The sequence below is a fragment of the Podarcis erhardii genome (assembly GCF_964252035.2).
Source record: "Podarcis erhardii genome assembly, chromosome: 6".
Taxonomy (NCBI): domain Eukaryota; kingdom Metazoa; phylum Chordata; class Lepidosauria; order Squamata; family Lacertidae; genus Podarcis; species Podarcis erhardii.
This window is the reverse complement of record NC_138510.1, coordinates 32363140-32377326: the sequence shown is the minus strand read 5'-3', so window position 1 is coordinate 32377326 and position 14187 is coordinate 32363140. Positions and strand designations below refer to the sequence as shown.

Below are 14187 nucleotides of genomic sequence, written 5' to 3'. Positions count from 1 at the left end.
AGGTAGTCTGGTTGCTGACCTTGAGCCAGACATCCTGGAGAGTGACGTCAAATGGGCCTTAGAAAGCACTGCAAATAACAAGGCCAGTGGAAGTGATGGTATTCCAGCTGAACTATTTAAAATTTTAAAAGATGATGCTGTTAGGGTGCTACACTCAATACACCAGCAAATTTGGAAAACTCAGCAGTGGCCAGAGGATTGGAGAAGATCAGTCTACATCCCAATCCCAAAGAAGGGCAGTGCCAAAGAATGCTCCAACTACCGCACAATTGCACTCATTTCACATGCTAGCAAGATTATGCTTAAAATTCTACAAGGCAGCCTTAAGCAGTATGTGGACCGAGAACTCCCAGAAGTGCAAGCTGGATTTCGAAGGGGCAGAGGAACCAGAGACCAAATTGCAAACATGCGCTGGATTATGGAGAAAGCTAGAGAGTTCCAGAAAGACATCTACTTCTGCTTCATTGACTGCAAAAGCCTTTGACTGTGTCGACCACAGCAAACTATGGCAAGTTCTTAAAGAAATGGGAGTGCCTGATCACCTCATCTGTCTCCTGAGAAATCTCTATGTGGGACAAGAAGCTACAGTTAGAACTGGATATGGAACAACTGATTGGTTCAAAATTGGGAAAGGAGTATGACAAGGCTGTATATTGTCTCCCTGCTTATTTAACTTACATGCAGAATTCATCATGCGAAAGGCTGGGCTGGATGAATCCCAAGCCAGAATTAAGATTGCCGGAAGAAATATTAACAACCTCACATATGCAGATGACACAACCTTGATGGCAGAAAGTGAGGAGGAATTAAAGAACCTTTTAATGAGGGTGAAAGAGGAGAGTGCAAAATATGGTCTGAAGCTCAACATCGAAAAAACGAAGATCATGGCCACTGGGCCCATCACCTCCTGGCAAATGGAGGCAGTGAGAGATTTTACTTTCCTGGGCTCCATGATCACTGCAGATGGTGACAGCCTGTTTCTTGGGAGAAAAGCAATGACAAACCTAGACAGCATCTTAAAAAGCAGAGACATCACCTTGCCAACGAAGGTCCGTATAGTTAAAGCCATGGTTTTCCCAGTAGTGATGTATGGAAGTGAGAGCTGGACCATAAAGAAGGCTGGTCACTGAAGAATTGATGTTTTTGAATTATGGTGCTGGACTCTTGAGAGTCCCATGGACTGCAAGAAGATCAAACCTATCCATTCTGAAGGAAATCAGCCCTGAGTGCTCACTGGAAGGACAGATCCTGAAGCTGAGGCTCCAATATTTTGGCCACCACATGAGAAGAGAAGACTCCCTGGAAAAGACCCTGATGTTGGGAAAGATTGAGGGCACAAGGAGAAGGGGATGACAGAGGACGAGATGGTTGGACAGTGTTCTCGAAGCGACCAGCATGAGTTTGACCAAACTGCGGGAGGCAGTGGAAGACAGGAGTGCCTGGCGTGCTCTGGTCCATGGGGTCACGAAGAGTCGGACACGACTAAAGAACAATTGCATTTTGTTATTACGCATTGTTTTTACCCTTAAATCCAAATCTTAAATACACCATTTAAACATCATATTGATAATAATTGATATCTCTAACCTTACAAAACTTCTTGTAGCCCTACTAACGATGTCAATTGTTTACAGTTGTCTCTCAAATACAATGTAAATTTATTCCAGTCTTTTGTAAATGTCTGGTCCTGCTGGTTCCGAATTTTCCCAGTTAGTTTCACCAACACGGCATAGTCCATTAACTTCATCTGCCACTCTTCTTTTGTTGGGATCTCTTCCCGTTTCCATTTTTGGGCTAATAATATCTTTGCTGCAGTTGTTGCATACAAAAGCAATATTTTATCTTGCTTATGTATTTATCTACAATGCCCAATAGAAAGGCTTCTGGTTTCTTTACAAATGTATATTTCAACATTATTTAAAGTTCATTATATATTATTTCCCGGAAAGCCTTCACTTTCTTACAAACCCACCACATATGGTAGAACGTTCCTTCTTTTTCTTTAGATTTCCAACATTGATTATTTCGTCTGTACATTTTTGCTAACTTCACTGGTGTTATATACCTCCTATACATCATTTCCATTACATTTTCTTAAACGAACTGCAAGCTGTAAAATTTATTTCATCTTTCCAAAGTTTTCCCCAATCCTCTAATTGTATATTATAACCAGTATCCTTTGCCCAGTGTATCATAACTGATTTAACTTCCTCATCTTTCACATGCCATTCTAAAAGTAGTTTATACATTTTTGACAATATTTAAATTTTAGAACTCAACAAATCTACTTCAAACCTTGATTTTGTATATTCAAATCCATTGTTTTTCTTATCTTCTTTAAATATTTCACTTATTTGACAATAATGCAACCAATCTTTCACGAAGTTTTAATTTCTTCATAGATTTTAATTTCCTCTGATTCTCTATTTCGATCACCAAATCTTCATAGGTGGCCCAATTTCCTTCCATATTTAACTTTTTTTACACTTGTAGCCTCCAATGGTGATAACCACCATGGTGTTTTATGTTCTAACAAACTCTCATATCTACTTATTGGTGGAAACTTAAACCCATATAAACCATTCTCTTAATGAGGGCTGATGGTCGTTTGGCCCAATCATGAGTTAATGCTCCTGATGATAGTGATGACTGGTCATAAATTTATTTAGACACTGGGTCCACCTCAACAGCACTGAACTTATATTACATAAGGCAAGCCACTTCAGATTAGCTGACCCACTGGAAATACAGTGGTCAGGTTAAGTACTTAATTCGTTCTGGAGGTCCGTTCTTAACCTGAAACTGTTCTTAACCTGAAGCACCACTTTAGCTAATGGGGCCTCCAGCTGCCGCCGCGCCGCTGGAGCACAATTTCTGTTCTTATCCTGAAGCAAAGTTCTTAACCTGAAGCACTATTTCTGGGTTAGCGGAGTGTGTAACCTGAAGCGTATGTAACCTGAAGCGTATGTAACCCAAGGTACCACTGTAAAGGATTAATCTGAGTATGTACTATTGAAAATTAAACGCAGTATATATTCAGGGGCTGTAGGCAAATTGACAGAGGTGCAGGATTTCAGACTCTTGAAAGGATAGTATTGGTCTGTTCACACACACTCTTACCCTCCTCCCCATATAAATTCAACAATTCCTAACCTATTTCTCACATAACCCAAGTGTCAGGTGCTCGCACCTACAGGGAAAATTTATATGCAGCTTGTAGTATCAAATATGAGCTGATAGCTGCTTTGAAGATCTGAGGTCAGCCCTCCTGTTACAGAGCAAATGAGAATTGCTCATTCTAGGAGTGGCTGCTTCAAGCAAGCTTGGGGACATGTCACACTTCTACTTTTAGCAGCAAGCCCAGACTCTTTCGCATTATATGATCATGTAATTATGGGGTGAACAACCACCATTGGGCCCTCTGATGTGTTGTAGCTTACATACATCATTCAAAACTGTCACATTTTCATCCTGTGCCTTCTGAATAGGTTATTTATTTTAAAAGTAGTAGTAGTAGTAGTATTTGGCAGAACCTGCAGATTTTGTTATGCTGAAACTGGAAACACAGGCAAATTAACACTAGTTTGCCCTAGCAATTATTCAAGTAGTTTCTTTTCCGCCCTAGCAATTATTCAGGTAGTTATTTCCTATCCAAAGGGCTCTGAGTTGAATTTTAAGAGTTGTGAACCTATTGCTAGCTGAGGTGGGCCCTGAATCTTTTTCAGGTTTGAAAACGGGGGCATTTTTGACCCATATCACAGCCAAAGATACCTCTTCACAGAGTCCATTTGATGGGAAAGCAATGGCTGTGAGATTGCAATTTAGTGAAAATAGTTAATGGTTTTAAGTAATAACCTTGAGAATAGGCTAGTGTGAAGCTTTCTACATAGCATTGCTCAGGAAGAGTTTTGCAAGCTTCAGTTGAGATAGCATATGACAGTATCACTGTCAGAGCACTTAGATTATGTGAAAGAGCATGTCACACGAGATGTATCTCAGTGGCCACCCCTATTTCCCTGGAGACTTTCTAGGACTGCCCTCAGTCTTGACTCACCGCAAATCACCAATATGTTTTAAACATATAAAACAAGGGTGGCTAACCCGAGATCCTCCAGATGCTGGACTACAGCTTCCATCATTCCTGACCATTGACCATACTGATTGAGGCTAATGGAATTGAGAGTCCAAAGCCATGTGGAGAGTCACTGGTTAGTCACCTCTGGTCTAAATCAAGTCTGCATAATTAATCTGTGCTATATGATCCTGAGTATGCACTTTTTATGACAGCATAGGAAGCTGCCTTATACCATGGTTGGGCCATTATTTCATCTAGCTCAGTATTGTCTACACTGACTGGCAGTGGCTCTCCAGATTTCAGGCAGGAGTCTCTCTCAACCCTAACTGGTAGTGCCAGGGATTGAACCTGGGACTTTCTGCTTGCAAGCCAAACCATGTACCACTGAGCTAGGTTTTGCTGGATTAGATCAAGGTCCATGCAAGAATGTCAACAATCAGCATTAAGGATGTCATCTTCTGCTGTTATGTGAATAAGTTAAAGTACTTAGTTTCATTTAAAACAGTTTGAATGCAGTATTGCTTCTCAGTAGTTATGTCTTTGCTTCATTATATATGTTTGTCTGCAGTGATAGCATAGTTTGAACTTTACAGTAAACAAATATCTTTTTCAAAATATTTTTGTCTTTTGTTTCTGTCTTAGGTAAATATTCAGCTGCTAACAAAATATAATCAAATTGAAGTATACATTTAAATTAAAAAACAAATGTAACCACAATTTTAAAATATTAGGAATCAGTATTTTTTTAAATGGCAGTATCAGCACCCTATAATTAAAGTGTAGCGCCCAAAAAGTCTTTTGTAAGGATGTATGTTTACATATTTTGTACATACCTTTTTGGGGAGGGTGTTCAGTATTCTTTGCGGCACAACAGAAGATCCTGTCCCTAATGTCCACCAGCTTCACTTCTTATGGTAGAGGGGCATAGAGTTGGGATTCTGAAGTTGACTTCTGTGTTCAGCTGGATTCTTAAGACTGTTCTTAGTATCTGGTCCTATGCTGTTTAACATCAAAAGCAGAACTTTGAATTTAGCCCAGGGACAAATTGGTAACCAATGGAAATCAGATGATAATAGAGAGATGATCCAAACTGTGAGTCCTACATAATGCCTTGGTTCACAGTGTAGCTGCCCATTTACTACAGCATGAATGAAAGAGGCCATGTGCCAGCTGAAACCATAAAATGCATTCTACCCACCCTCACTATCTGGCTTCTAGGCACAGAGCTGAATCCAGGAGCACTCCAGTATTGAGTCTGATGTTCAGGGTGGTGCAGTCCCATCCAAAACAAGTTTTACACCTACCTCCCAGTTTCCAATCTCCTCACCCAACAATATTTCCACTTTGTCTGGATTAAGTTGCAGCTTGTTTGCTCACTGCCAATCCAAAATTGACACCAAGCAGTGCTTTAAATCCTCCTCAGTCTTCCTGAGTTCAGATTACTCCTATGGTTACAAGACTAGGTAACCATAGTGGTCATATAATGATTCCACTAACTTGGAATTGGAGGGGGAAATTGCTTTCCTATTCTCACTTGAGGTTTTCTGGATCTCTTCCAGTATAGCCTAAACAATGTTCTTCTGCGAAGGGAGAACCCTCGGGGATCAAGACTCAGTCCTGAGCATGTGGTGTTCACTGAGCCTAGCTGATGGAGCCTGTACTTGGATAAAGGCCAGTTTTGCAGTTTTTTACTACTAGTATTGGCTTTGGTTCCACAAGTAGTTTGAGAAAATATTTCTGAACAAAAGAAACATTTAACATTGCTTCTTCTTTTAATTAGGATGCTCCTGCTTTTATAGGAACTGTGCCCCATAAAAATTCAGGAGCAAGAAAGAAAGATTGACTCATTTTGAATTTTGCATTGCATTCTCTATATCAGGGTGGGGAACCTACAGCCCATGGGCCTCCCTGTATGTCCTGCCAGGCAATTTTGATCGATGCATGCGTATCTGCTCTTCTGGTGTCAAATGTGGGACACGTAAAGTCACCACTGGGCCAGAAAGGTGCCAGCAAAGCCCTCTTCATGGTGCTTTGAAGTCCCAATTATCAGCTGATTGTTGGGGTTTTGAAGCACAGCTTAGGGCTCTCTGCAGTCACAGATGATCAGTTAATATTTTGGTGTTGGAGAGAGCCCTGCACAGCTGCAGCCTATACATTCAGCTGGAAATAGCTGCACAGAAAGCCTTGTTAGAGAGTGCTAGAAGAAGTGATTTGAATACAAAAGTGTTCTCTGCAGAGGAAAAGGTGCTCAGTTTTTAGGATCATTTACCCCTCCTTCCTGCATAATGGTCAGCATATTTTGAATGTTGATGGCTGTCAGTCACCTGACATAATGATGTGAGGCAGGGCAGTCCAACTTTTCATACCAAATGGGCTACAAGAGTACTTTGACACGGAACCCATGGGCTGCACACTGCCTTGTCATGCAGGGTTGTAGGAATGAGGCCAATCTTGATGTTGGGAAATCTTTTTTGCCCCCCAAGGGCCTCATTCTTTTGGGGAAAACCTGTCTAATGCTGGAGCCAAGAAGTGGATAGGTAAACAGGGAAGCATGACTTGATTGAATGACTCTTTCAGTTACCCTATCCCCCCTCTCTCTCTCTCTCTCTCTCTCTCTCTCTCTCTCTCTCTCTCCCCCTCTCCCCCTCTCCCCCTCCCTCCCTCCCTCCCTCCCTCCTACCCCATCTATCTCTGCTTAGATGTGTGGAGTAGAGGAAAAGTTATGGTTAAGGTTTGCATCAGCAAAAGGGGAACCATTTCTCTGATTTGTGGGGAAGTGATTAAAGTCCATTTACAAACAAAAGGGTTGTTTTGTTGGAAAGCTCAGCATACAAATTACATTTCCTGCAAAGATATCACATATCTTGGCAAAAGAAAGAATTAGTACACAGGTTGGGGAGCAGAAATACTTAACAGCTCTGCTGCAAAGCAACATCTTCCCATTTTTCTTTGTGAAATTGTGGGAATTGCAAAGGGGGTGACTGGATGGGAACACCCTGTGAGCCAGAAGTCCCACCCCTGAATTAAAAAACTACATATATAAATTTGAATAATATGTCTTATTGGAGAGGGAGATAAGAAACTGCAGAGATGATGTTGGTGGAAATATTGAGGGACTGTACTAGCACTGCATCAATCATCAGTGGATTTTGCATAGGATAATTACAGGATGTGAACGTGATCAGTACATACCTGCTGCAATGGTGTCCAAGTGCAGAAGCTTCTCTTGTGCCATAGAACTGGCAGAACTGGAATCTAGCCATAGAACTGGGAGACATTAGGAATTATTTGTTTTAATTGAATGTTTACAGTTTTAAACTCATATTTATGTTAGTATAGTTATAAGTTCCTTTGTGAAGCTTTTTACCTTATAAAGGAGGTAGAAATACAAAATTAGGGTGGGGAATCTCACACCTCAAGGCCACATGTGACTCTCCAGGCCCTTTGATTTCTTCTTGGGCCACATAGCCTAGCAACCATGCTCCATTTCCTCCTTGTGAGTTGATGCTTGACTGGAATGCTTGTTTATCTGGATGGATGATTGAGAAAGGTGATATATATGCATGTGCTTGTGGAAACTTAAGCATTTTGTGTGACTGGGTCATGTTTGTTGCTCTACGTACTTCTGCTTTTAGCCCCACTCACTACTGGCATGTGGCCCTCCACCTGAAAGCAGTTTGCTGTCTCTGATCTAAATAAATAAAATATTTACTGCTTAGATACACACAGGATTGTAATTTTAAAGCTTCACTTTCAAATTGTATGAGCTTATTGCTTTGTAATGACCTTTTTGCTTTGTAAATCATTTGGTTGGGATGTCTGGTCCAACCAGACATTTTTATCATCTATATTTGTGTATTAGTGGCAAAGTAACGACAAAGTGTTATTTTCTTCAAATGGTTCAAATTTCTAGATGTCCCCTCTTTTCTCCAACTTTCTGCTATAACCCACTGATTGAAAATATCTTTTGTTCATAGGATTTTTGAATTAAAAGGTTGGTGGAGAGAAGCTAGGAACTATAGGGAATGGACTGTGCAAGGAATAAAGGGTCACACATGAAAAATGACAGTGTAGTTTCCCCAGCGTTATAACCTCTGAAACATGATATTGTGTTACCAGTAGCTTACTTTTTTTTCTTTTAATTTCAGAATTTGGTGTTCACTTGGCAGAATTGACTGTAGATCCCCAAGGAGCACTGGCCATTCGTCAGGTCAGTCTCAAATAATTTAAAGTTAAAGTATTTGTTTGCTGAGCAGCTTCCTGTTATCCCTATAACCAGGTGAGCAATTATTTTGGTACAGAGGATGTTCACTTTCATGTATTACGACTCACTTCTCCCTGCCGCTTCCAGAGATTTTAAAACCACAGAGCTGAGTAGGAGTCCCTTAGCACCACTTTCTAGAAACAGCTGCCCAAATAGGAGTAGAACCACTGTAAAACAGTGCCCCAGTCTTCAACCTAGAGAACCAGTGCAGAAGAATGCAGTCATCAGAACCTTGCCCAAGAAGGGAGTATTAGCTACGTTGAGATAGAAGCAGAACATACATATTACAAAATAGTAAGCTACTGCTGAAGTACGTCACATTTTCTGGTATAATCATGATGTCTTTCTTAAAATAGACAGACTGACATGAATAAAGACATTCAATTTCTAGCATTTTAAAATTAAGCACATTTAAGTCCCATTAAATCAAATGAGAGAGAGAGCACATGCTTAAATTTCTCTCCTTGAAAACAAAAGTGCTTAACTTAGGAAGGATCATGCCAGTCCAAAGGCGAGTGACTTCACTGGAATGTTGATACTGGCAGTCCTTATCTCCCTTGTCAGAGTGAAGAATGTAAGAAAGCTAACTCTTGAACATGGTATCATGTAAGACAGGATGGTGTCCTTGTAAAAAGTGTTCTTTTTGTCTATTGAAAAGTGCATTTATTGCCTTGCCTCTGAATGTTTACATTGTTTTATTACTGAAGCACAGACCACAACAAAATCCTCACTCTTTGCACATACCGTAGATTCTGGTGTATAAGACTACTTTTTAACCGCGGAAAAGAGGTGTGTGTGGAGCTGCCCAGCATATTAAGCGACTGAGCTTATAAGATGAACCCCCAAATTGCAGCTGCCAATTTGGGGGGGGGGGCGTCTAATACGCCCAGTCGCCTAATACGCCAGAATCTACGGTATCTATGATGGCTGACATTCCTTTTCTTGTACTTTGACACCAAAGAAGCAGGCATCTTCTGAATTAGCATGTTTATCTAATGTTGAGAGCTTTGCGCTTTCTGTGGGCAATCTAAGAGATAAAAAGGACCTTTGAAGACCTAAATTTCAACAGCTCAGTTTTGTTTTATCTTCCTTGCTTTCCTTCGCAGCTGGCTTCTGTGATCTTGAAACAATATGTGGAAACTCATTGGTGTTCCCAGTCAGACAAGTTTAGACCTCCCGAGACTACAGAAAGGGTAATACTTTCATTAATTGCTCAGTTACATAATGCTCAAGTTTGGAAGAGAGATGTGTTTCCTTGATTTCCAAGTTAAAGCCATTTATAAATGTATAGAGAACTTTTTGTATAGGATACATCTCAGCTGGATATTTACTGATATGTGACTTGGAATAGTATATCATCTGTACATCCTACTGTGTTGTGCAAATGATTGGTGTCCCTTGCTAAGTTCCTCCACCATTCATTTTCCACAGGCAAAAGCTGCCATTAGGGAACTGCTTCCCAATGGGTTGCGAGAATCTATTAGCAAAGTACGTTCAAGTGTTGCGTATGCCGTTTCAGCGATAGCTCATTGGGATTGGCCTGAAGCTTGGCCTGAGCTTTTCAATCTGTTGATGGAAATGCTTGTCAGTGGGGATCTGAATGCAGTGCATGGAGCTATGCGAGTGCTTACAGGTATGTGAGGATTGTGTCGTCTTAACTGAGTAGTTCTTCCCAACTTGTTTTGGGGCTTCCAAACCATTTTAATATGTTGACTTTTTTTTTAGAAAGGAAACTTGATGTTGCCTTCTTTCTTTGCCTTATAAATTACATTGTTCATACTGCAGCTTGTAATATTGGAAATACTTTTAGTTCCCCGCTCCTTGTACAAATTTCTGGAAGCTGCATAATGATAAAAGAATTTAGGTGTAGTAGTAGATGAGACTGTTGATTCCAGTAAATCTTCAGCAAATAATCCACTCTAGCCATCTCCCTTGCACGTAGTCACTACTTCATCTGTCTAGCAGGGTACATATAACTATGGTGTTCATAAATGTTAAATTAAAACAGAAAAAAATCCAGTAGAACTGGGATTTATTTTTTATTACCTCTGCAGGGTTGGGTTTTTACAGAAGATTGTAATATAGCATCAGGCTAACAGCATTTTTTTGTCAAATTTGTTCCCAATTGAATCTTGTAGTCCCCTGTGCCGTTTCAACTACACTGAATTCTTGAAACTCTGTTGAGTGAAATAAGGATGTTAGATACTTTGGGTTTACTCAAAGGGCAATCAGTGATTGCTCTGTTCATGGACGCCACCATCCTCTTTTTGCGGATTTTCATAATGAACCTCTGTAGTGCTATCAAGCCTGAGCCTTGGCTATACAATATGAGAATTAGGGTGAATGTTAAGTGGATAATTTCAAAGCAGTTGCGTGTAACTCCTTAGAGAAAATTAATGCTGAATTCTGAATGACTCCTGTACTGGATATAAGCCTAGTTCTCACTGAGGTTGTAAAACTATGGCTGGTTTAGATGTTGGGGAGAAGGCTAGGCTAGAACTCTTCAGCCTCATAGTTTAGTCCTCTGTGTACAAATATTTGTTATCTGAGCAACCACCTGTAGTCTGAAACAATACAACCCAGATGCAGTTTAACACCTCAGAAGGAAGTTGACTTCTGCTTTATGTAATCCTAAAAGGAAACTTAACCCTTGCTCATTTGTGAATGTGTGTGTCTTTAGACTGAACAATATGGAAGTGAGAATTTACTCTGAATAATCTCTAAATAAGTACTTTGCTACTTTTCTTTTTTCTAGAGTTTACTCGGGAGGTGACAGATACACAGATGCCCCTTGTAGCTCCTGTTATTCTTCCAGAGATGTACAAGATTTTTACAATGGCAGAGGTACGGGTGAAAATGGATGACTTCCATCTAGTAGGAACCATCCTACTAAGTACAGTCATACCTCAGGTTGAATGTGCTTCGGGATGAGCGTGTTCGAGTTGTGCTCTGCGGCAACCCGGAAGCAACGGAGTGCATTACTTCCAGGTTTCGCCGCTTGCGCATGCGCAGACGCTCAAAATGATGTCACGCGCATGCACAGAAGCGGCGAAAAGCAACGCATGTGCGCGCAGACGTGCCGTCGCTGGTTATGTTTGCTTCTAGATGCAAACGGGGTTCTGGAACAGATCCCGTTCGCATCTAGAGGTACCACTGTACTGATATGTTTAGATCTATGCTCTTGCATAGTTAACATATACTTCCTCTAGCTTCTCTTCTAAATATGTACTTAGAGGATCCCTAGACAAGTTAAAATGTGGATGTATGGCATGGGTGTAGCCAGGATTTTTATTAGAGGGGACAGGCCCTTTGTTGGAGGGGGGCAGAACCTCAGTTAGCTATGTATTTTTATTGATGGGGGGCAGCTGCCCCTCCCTGTCCCCCCTTGACTACGCTCATGGTGCGTGGCAAGAACTATCCTCTAGGTGTGTTTTTGGCTCTGCTACAAGAAGCTGGTAGCCACTATGTAGTAGTTTCTGCATAATATAGACAGAGAAGATGCCTTTGGGCTTTGTTTTCATATTTCCAGGTCTAGAGTGATATTTATAAATATACTATTAGCTACATGCTATATCAAGGATTACACCAACACAAGTTGTATATAATGGTTTCTTCAATGCTTATCTGCCTCCTAAGCCAATTCTCACAGAGTGTGGTGTAGTGGTTAAGAGCAGTGGACTCGTAATCTGGTGAAACGGGTTCGATTCCCTGCTCTTCCACATGCAACTGCTGGGTTAGTCACACCTTGGGCTAGTCACACCTTGGGCTAGTCTCTCAGCCTCACTCACCTCACAGTGTTTGTTGTGAGGGAGGAAGGGAAAAGGAGATTGTTAGCCGCTTTGAGACTCCTTAGGGTAGTGATAAAGTGGGATATCAAATCCAAAGTCGTCGTCGTCGTCGTCGTCCTCCTCCTCCTCCTCCTCCTCCTCTTCTTCTTCTTCTTCTTCTTCTCCTCCTCCTCCTCCTCCTCTAAACATCCCAGTCTTCAGTTATGTGATAATTCTAGATGAATATCTTACAAAAGGGAAATTTCTTACAAAAATGAGTGTTTTGCTTATTTTGGTTGTACAAGGAAATGATTTTCTCTCTCAATAGAAACAAAGTATGCTTGATAGAAAATTAAATGTCAGAACATTTCAGTTAGGAGTGCTTTGAAAGGCTAGTTTGAAAGTATATATTATTCTATCTTAAAATATCTATTGAGGAAAATCTAGTACTAATTTTAGGTTGTCTGCACAGTGAAAAATTAGAAAGCTAACTACTTTTTACTAGATACAATTCTGCAGTATTGTGAAGCAGGGAGAACTAGTATTGTGGGGGGCAGCTGCTGATAACACATTAACAAACGCTAGTTGTTTTCATATTTTGACAAGTTGCTTTTCCTGTTAGGTTTACGGTATTCGTACAAGATCACGTGCTGTGGAAATCTTCACTACTTGTGCCCATATGATCTGTAACATGGAGGAGTTAGAAAAGGTAAATTCTTGATTCCTTATCTATGAGTTGTGTTGATTGTAGTAGTATAATATTCTTTCCATTATACTTGACACAGGGTTGTACTAACTCTGTGATAGGTTAGAAAAGAGGTGACAAGATCAAAAATTTATTCTAGCATCATGACTGAAAGGAAATCTGAATGTGAATTTTTATGTCCAAACCCTCTGATCTATACCCTGCATTGTATAAGACTAGAGTGTATGGAAGGTGGCCTGTCGGTGCAAAATGTGTTGCCAAATTGAGAGACTGGTAATTTTTATAATTTTTAGCATGACAGTCAAGGAACCTTTAACTTGGTTATAATGTGGGGCAAGGGGAGACCTCCAGCAGTCTCCCAGGAATGGCAGCTGGTATGCTTAGTCCATTTTTAGAGCCCATCTTGAGAGTAAAAAGGTAAAGGGACCCCTGACCGTTAGGTCTAGTCACGGACGACTGTGCGGTTGCAGTGCTCATCTCGCATTACTGGCCGAGGGAGCCGGCGTACAGCTTCCACGTCATGTGGCCAGCATGACTAAGCCGCTTCTGGCAAACCAGAGCAGCACACGGAAACACCGTTTACCTTCCCGCCGGAGCGGTACCTATTAATCTACTTGCACTTCGTGCTTTTGAACTACTAGGTTGGCAGGAGCAGGGACCGAGCAATGGGAGCTCACCCTGTGGCGGAGATTCAAACCGCCAACCTTCTGATCAGCAAGCCCTGGGCTCTGTAGTTTAACCCACAGTGCCACCCGCGTGCCTTCATCTTGAGAGTAGTTGGATTCAAATGAGGCTTGCTGAATATGCAATCCAATTGGTTGATGATATTTGAGTGTACTGTATTGTGTTTGGGGGTATAGGGAGAAGCCAAGTAATTGAGGGTTTATAAAGGCAGCTGCTGGAACACCAAGAGAGAGGGGGAAGCCAAGGGCAAGCTGAGCCATTTTGGGTGGGATTCAACCAACATAGGTGGGTCTACTGTAAGTCTTAGTTGCATACAAAGCTTGGAAGCTAAGTGACAAATAAATGAGATGTAGAGATTATGTGTAGTTTTAAAATCTGCAGCAATTAGAACCAGTTAGTTGTTTTTAAGGAGGAGGGAGACCATGAAGAGCTTTGGGGCATATGAGTCACAAGTTTCCTTCACTGTTTTTTCCAGGGATAAGCAGTTTACACATTGCTGTAACTGAAAACCAAATGATACTTTTTATTCTGGTAGGGAGCAGCCAAAGTCCTTATTTTCCCTGTGGTGCAGCAATTCACTGAAGCCTTTGTTCAGGCCCTACAACTGCCTGATGGACCTACATCAGATAGTGGACTTAAAATGGAGGTTTTAAAGGTAAGTATATAAAATACACCTGCATGTAAGCAGAGA

At 41.0% G+C, this 14187-nt stretch overlaps 1 protein-coding gene across 1 annotated transcript in view; it reads left to right on the top strand.

Annotated features, from left to right (window-relative positions):
* IPO9 (importin 9) overlaps nucleotides 1-14187 on the top strand; it is a 35508-nt gene that overhangs the window by 6155 nt on the left and 15166 nt on the right. The window contains exons 2-7 of the mRNA XM_081864734.1: nucleotides 8224-8285; nucleotides 9446-9532; nucleotides 9771-9972; nucleotides 11095-11183; nucleotides 12729-12815; nucleotides 14032-14151. Of these exons, the coding sequence (XP_081720860.1) occupies nucleotides 8224-8285; nucleotides 9446-9532; nucleotides 9771-9972; nucleotides 11095-11183; nucleotides 12729-12815; nucleotides 14032-14151 (647 nt within the window). The remainder of the gene's footprint in view (nucleotides 1-8223; nucleotides 8286-9445; nucleotides 9533-9770; nucleotides 9973-11094; nucleotides 11184-12728; nucleotides 12816-14031; nucleotides 14152-14187) is intronic.